The sequence below is a fragment of the Pygoscelis adeliae genome, unplaced genomic scaffold, assembly GCF_000699105.1.
Source record: "Pygoscelis adeliae isolate BGI_AS28 unplaced genomic scaffold, ASM69910v1 Scaffold267, whole genome shotgun sequence".
In the NCBI taxonomy this organism is placed as follows: Eukaryota; Metazoa; Chordata; class Aves; order Sphenisciformes; family Spheniscidae; genus Pygoscelis; species Pygoscelis adeliae.
Window position 1 is genome coordinate 475,004 of NW_008825150.1, and position 6,190 is coordinate 481,193.

The 6,190-nt window shown below is 39.3% G+C and overlaps 1 protein-coding gene across 1 annotated transcript in view; it reads right to left on the reverse strand.

The window, feature by feature from the left end:
* The window catches only part of PIK3CG (phosphatidylinositol-4,5-bisphosphate 3-kinase, catalytic subunit gamma), a 29,948-nt gene extending 24,580 nt beyond the window's left edge, over window positions 1-5,368 (reverse strand). The window contains exon 1 of the mRNA XM_009328322.1: window positions 3,365-5,368. Within this exon, the coding sequence (XP_009326597.1) occupies window positions 3,365-5,368 (2,004 nt within the window). The remainder of the gene's footprint in view (window positions 1-3,364) is intronic.
* Window positions 5,369-6,190: the final 822 nt, after the last annotated feature.

Here is a 6,190-nt window from a genome sequence, read left to right on the forward strand (position 1 = left end):
CTTCAAGTGGTTTTTCCAGCAGCTTCTTTCCTGTTGCTTGAGGGACTCAAGTCTATAAGAGGTTTGTATTAAGATTAACGGGGGAAAAAAGATATGCATGTGTATCCCACGGCAAGAAAAAAGAAATAAGAAGCATACAGTCTCTGAAAGAGAGTCACAAAATCCCTGTCATGGACTGAGGGGGCTGGTGAATGGCTTCAGGTTCTGGAAATAGCCAGGAAGCAGCACGTAGGGAGACTAAGGGAAAACAAAGGGATGTGCAGAGAGCCGGGTGCATGTAGTACGCTCAGCTTTCAGAAGCAACAAAGTATGCAAACCTCTAGCGATTGTTATTCAACAGAATATAATGGCTCTTTCAAGATCACTGTGGTCTGCAGCTTGCAAAGAAGCAACCGAGCCATCAGCAGAGGTCTACTAAATTCATCAAACACATCACAGGGTTTTATAAACTCTTAAAAGCACTGCGGCACACAGTTGTATTTTTTATTATTACAATATCAACACTATTTCTGAAATGTAAATAATCTTGTGGGTTTGTTCAACAGAAAAAAAAAATCGAGCTTTTTCAGTCAACCTTCTAGAATGAACCAACTTATAAAAACGCCACGAAGACTTGTTCTTTCCAGCTGCTGGCTAAGAGACAGACAAGAAAGCCAAGCACCAGACTTGCCCTTCTACAGTATCCTAATTCTGCAAGAACTGTCTTGACCGTCTCTGCAATACTGTTTTATTTCCCCAAGCAACACCATCTTATTTAGGAAAGATAACGAGAACTCACAAACATAAACTGATTTTAAAATATATAGATCCTTTTACTTTGTGTATGAGATTATGAGGTATGAGGGTTTTTTAATAAAAATTAATTTTCACTGCAATAAGGCACCCAAAAGCTGTAATTATTACATAAATTCAAATGGATTTGCTTACAGTTCCAAGAAAGCCTATTAAAAACCTCATTCTGGTATATACTTTGCTGAATGTCCTCAGTGCATATCCCTGAAAAACAATTTAAGAATGAAATACAGCCAAACAACTGGCCATTGCTTCAAAACAGAACCTCCTCATATTAAGGTTGCAAATATATTTTAACATAAAAGAATATTAGAAAAACGTATTATGAGCATCCTTATTATGCTTCTGTTTTAGAAATAATTATTTTTAAAAGTCAATCCCATTTTTCTTTTTTCTTCACAAAGTCAAATATCAACATTTGAATAGCAACATAAAGGCTAGCCATTAAAAAACATCTGCTGGCACTTCATCAGGTCCCTGCACATACCTTTGCCTTGTCAGTTCAGCAGAAGAGCTTTACTCACTGCCATATACGAGCAGTATAGTCATTGGTGTTTGGTTTACAATGGATTTTGTTGTATTTTAATTATCCTATTCATGATTTATCAACTGCACAGAGAACAGACCTTTATAGGAAGCTCAATAGGTTTATTTATGGCATGGCTGCTTCTATTTGGGATAAACCTGGCTGGAAATAAAATGTTTGTTTGATTTCTAACTCTACTGGGAGGTAAAATGGGAATATCCTGTGCAGAGTGAAATAAGCCATAAAGCTTTCATGAAGGCATGCATGTGAAAAGTGATGACCGTTTGCAGAAGAGACATCTCGGATGTGTCCATTAGAGCAGAGGAATGGCTGACATCCATTCTCTGAAAAACGTGGATTTTCAAATACACTGTGGTACCAATAGTTGCTGCAGGATGCTGACGGCCTACGCTCTGTTGTTAGCCAAGGAAGGAAAGACAAGGAACCAGCAGAGAGGCAAAAGTTGGGATCTAGTATTTTTCTCCTTTTTGGGGATGGCAATCTTTTAATTTCTCACTACATCTCTTACTAAAAATGACACAGTGAAGTTAACCTACTATGATTTTATGCTACAGCAATTTAATTTACTGTTAGAGAGATTTATTCTTTTTAAAACTGTCCAGATTTGTACTTCCTGAAAACAAATAATTTCAAAAACAAATGGAAAAAACCCAGTATTTCCCCCATTCTCTCAGACACTTTGATATCAACCAATCACCAACCCAAACCCCTAATTTGGATACAAAAGCGAGTAAAATTGCTGAGCCACATGTAGACAGCAAAAGCTCACAAGCCAAGTATATATATAGCAGCAGCTACGTGGGAGGCCCAGTGAGGTAACCGTAGCGACTCCTTTGGTTAATGCAGAAGTGCATACATTCTGCCTGGGGAGCCTAATCTTCAGACAAGCAAAGACAAGGCTAAAAAGGCCTTGTTTAAAGCACTACTGATGCGCAGCAAAATCTGAAATACTAACTTCATTTTCCTGGGAACCCGGGCTCTCTCTGAACCTGCAGAAATTAAAAGCCCTATCCCGCAGCTTCCCCGGCTGCAGCAGTTCCTTTTTTTTTTTTTTTTAATTTCAAATGCCGATTTTGTCCTCTGATTCTCTGAAAAAAGTATTTCCTGCTCTGTGGGGTGACAGCCTTTCTGCACGAACCAGAGCCCTGTCGGGTGTGGGAAGCCTGCAGAGTCGCCTTGCTTCAGGGGACGCGTTTACCAGGAAGAACCGCAGGGCTACACCTTTCATCAGCCATCAGATATGACTTTGCTACTGCCAGGCTGCACAGCTCCAACACCGCATTGCAAAAAAGCAAACCAATTTTCTTGTATAACTGATATAAACCTTCCCGATGTTTCATTTGGCAGATCCCCACACAAAGCGCTTCAAATCGATACAGCAGTGATTCATTGCCATTAAAACCACAATTTTTCACCCAACTTCCCAGAATGAATTAATCTTATTATGGAGTCCTAGCGACCCTTTATTTACTTCTTAAAATTTTTTGGAAGCTTCTAGATAAATTTGGTCCCCTTAACAGTACCAGACCGAACTCATTGCAACATATGTAACTACACTTATTTTTGACCTAGAACTCAACCCCAGATTTTTCTTCAGGCCCTGCCCGTGTCAACATCCACCTTAACTTTCGTTCTAACACTCTTTCTAAACTATTGGTAAACTGGGCAACAATTCTTTAGTGCTGTGTGATTCAGACCTGATATGAACAGGATTAGAGACAGCACAGTTAGGATTTGCTCCCATCATAGCTGTGCTAGTGTTGACAATTTCTAGAAAAACATACTGTAAACACAAGATGCAAATTGTAAGACACAAGGAAACGGTAACACAAAAATAACAACATAGGCAAAAGGCGAAATACAGAAAGTGTGTTTGGGGTTAATTTGGTTACTACCACCGCTTTGACTAAACACTGAAGACTTCAAAACCAGGGATTACTAACTAGACCCACTAAGATGGGAATGATGATGGGGTAACGCAAATATTCATGGAAGGCAGAGTTCAAGAATGCAAATTCACCTTACCTGCACAAGCTGTAAAAGATAATGAAGAACATCATCATCTTCTAAACTTTCCAGTTTTTGAACTGCCATTGCTCGGACATTTTCATCTGAAAAGTTACAGTCCAGAAGTTGCATTGTGAGTCCAACATCTAAAGTGCTTTGATCCCAAACCTCCTTTTTAGCTAGCAACTGGTATGTTTTGGCCACTACTTCTTGTTGTCCCCATTTCACAGAGCTAAGCAGCTTAGGATACGCCTTGGGGTGCTTTATGCTTTCATACCTAAAGTGCCACAACAGTTCTTTGTCCTCAGGAGAAAGTGGATTAAGTGGGTCAGTTGCTATGATCTCTTCAAGTTGCTTGCGAAGCTGGTTGGGCATTTCAGCTCGTGTCCTATTCCCTTGGGGGTCTGACGTTATCCTGTGCTTGGGCAAGGCAATTGGGTGACAATATTTGTCCAGCACAATAGAGATAGCCATTGAGTTTTCTTTATCCGGGTTAGTTGCTGATGTGAGTTTGTCTGCATTGATACTTCCTTGTTCTTCCCCCTTGCCTGGAATTTTCCACATGTGGAGCACATACTCCCCACTTCGCAGCAAGAAACGGTGATCTATCAACAAAAGATTGACATAATAGAGAAGCTGAGTTTTGCATTTTGAATCAGAGTTGGGGGATTCATGTGACTGAAGGTTCGTCTTTGTGGACAGTCCCTGTGCTTTGCCGCAGTATATCTGAAGATTCAGGAGTGCTCCTTTAGGCAAATCCTTGATTTTGATATCAAACTCCAACCAAATATTCCACAGAACCTCCTCAGTAAAAGGCTTTGATGAAGTCCTCTTCTGTGAAAGGAGCTGCTGCCCATGTTGAATGTTAGCCTCCACAAACACAGTAAGATCAGTATTTCTCGGTAAAACTGGGATATCAATGCCAATTATTTTTACCCTAAATTTCCTATTACAATCCCACAAAGAGATAGTGAAGACTCTCTCATGATCTTTTCCATCTATTGTCAATTGTTCATGATACCCTGTAACTCCTGTACAGTCATCCACCAAGGGCCACTCCTCCTTCTGAACCTCATCCTCATTCGGGTCAGGGGGATTGTCTAAGACAAGGTGGATTTCTTCCCCATTCTTAAGGCACTGTCTTATCCAGTGAAAATCTTTGATTGGTGTCTCTCCAGTAATGTACTCATCTCTGCCACAAATCCTGAGAACAAAATCCAGTTCACTGTGATCTTCAGGAATGTCCATCAAAGACTTTTTCTTTGCCATTTTTGTAAAAAAGCTATGGAGAATCATATCTGGAGTGTCATCTATTGACACTTTAATTTTTTGGCTAGTTGTTCCTCTATGTATGATTATGAAAATGTTATTATTAGTGATCTTTTTAAATAAATATTCTGGGAGTGGCTTAGATGTAGTCCATGGGTGCATTGCATACAACTTAGGATCTCTACAGGCTACCTCTATCATTCGTGGAGTGACTAATCTGCGACGGGTAAATTCTAGTTCATCATCATGCACGTTGCTTACATCAGTGACATCGTAACCAATTAAATCGTTAAGTTGCTGCTGAAATTCCTGAACTTCTTCTGATGGTTTTTGTTTCTGGACAACGTAGATCTTGCCTACCTTTTTCTGTAACACTTTCCAGTACAGTATGCAGTCTAATGTCTGTAATACTTGATGTTTATCATAAATTTCATACCATTGCCCCTTCTTCTGATACTGCAGAATAAATTGATCCGGGGTGAATGCGTGGTAGAAGTCTGTGGTTTGACTCATCTCTATTGCACGCATCCAAATCTGTGCTTTCATTTGTTCAACGGTACAGTTGCCAGCTATTTCAAGTAACATCATTTCCGGTACTTTAGTATGTTTATTGCTTGTAGGTAAAATGAACTCAATGGATATCAGTTCCATTGACGACAAATTACTCGACGTACAATGAGGTTTCATTCTTCTTCTCCTTCGTTTGTTTTCCTCTCTCATAACAACGGGCTGTTCATAATCCCCCAACTCCATGCCAGAAGAAATCTAGCAAAACATACAAATACTTGATTACCTTCTCATTTACATTTTTCTTTACTCTTATTTTTTAACTCTTAATTAAAATCACAGGCCAGTCAGAATCCTGCTATGTATACGCTTTTTATACTTCCCCTTCCCCTTAATTTCTGGTCATAAATACTTGATTCACATAAACCACCTCAGACATAATCCACTCAATTCAATACCAAATATAAAAAAAACACAACAACCCTCCAATGATTAAATAATTAAAATAGAGCTTTCAAAGAGCCTTCCCAGATTTCACGGAGAATAGGCAGTCTGACTATATATTTCCTCCATACTGATTTGTTCTTGCATCTATTTGATCAAGCACTGATTCTTCTGCTGCCTCATCTGTTTTGATGCTGCTGATATTACCGTAAGTGGATTTTCATAGAAATCAAAAGACACACTACCGTGTATGAGCATAACTCGATCCCACCGAGCTCCAGGAATGACAGAAAGTAACAAAACAAGCAATTTATTTGCAGACTGGACAGAGGTGAGCCTATTCCCATTGTCCTCTGCCTCTCTTTTTAGTGAAGAGGAATAAGGACTTACACCAAAAAAAGCCCTTAGGATGCAAAAGTCAGGGACTACTTCTGAAGACAGATACTTAATGCGCATCTAAATTCAAGCCCAGTATCCTTAGATAGGCTTCTTTTAAACACATTAATTCACCAGACTGATAACATCCATCCATTTTAAAAGTAAACACTTCCAGTATAAACTATTAGTTTGTTACAGAAGAAAAAACGCCCAAGCTGATGCCGATTTATTACCCATCAAATCACA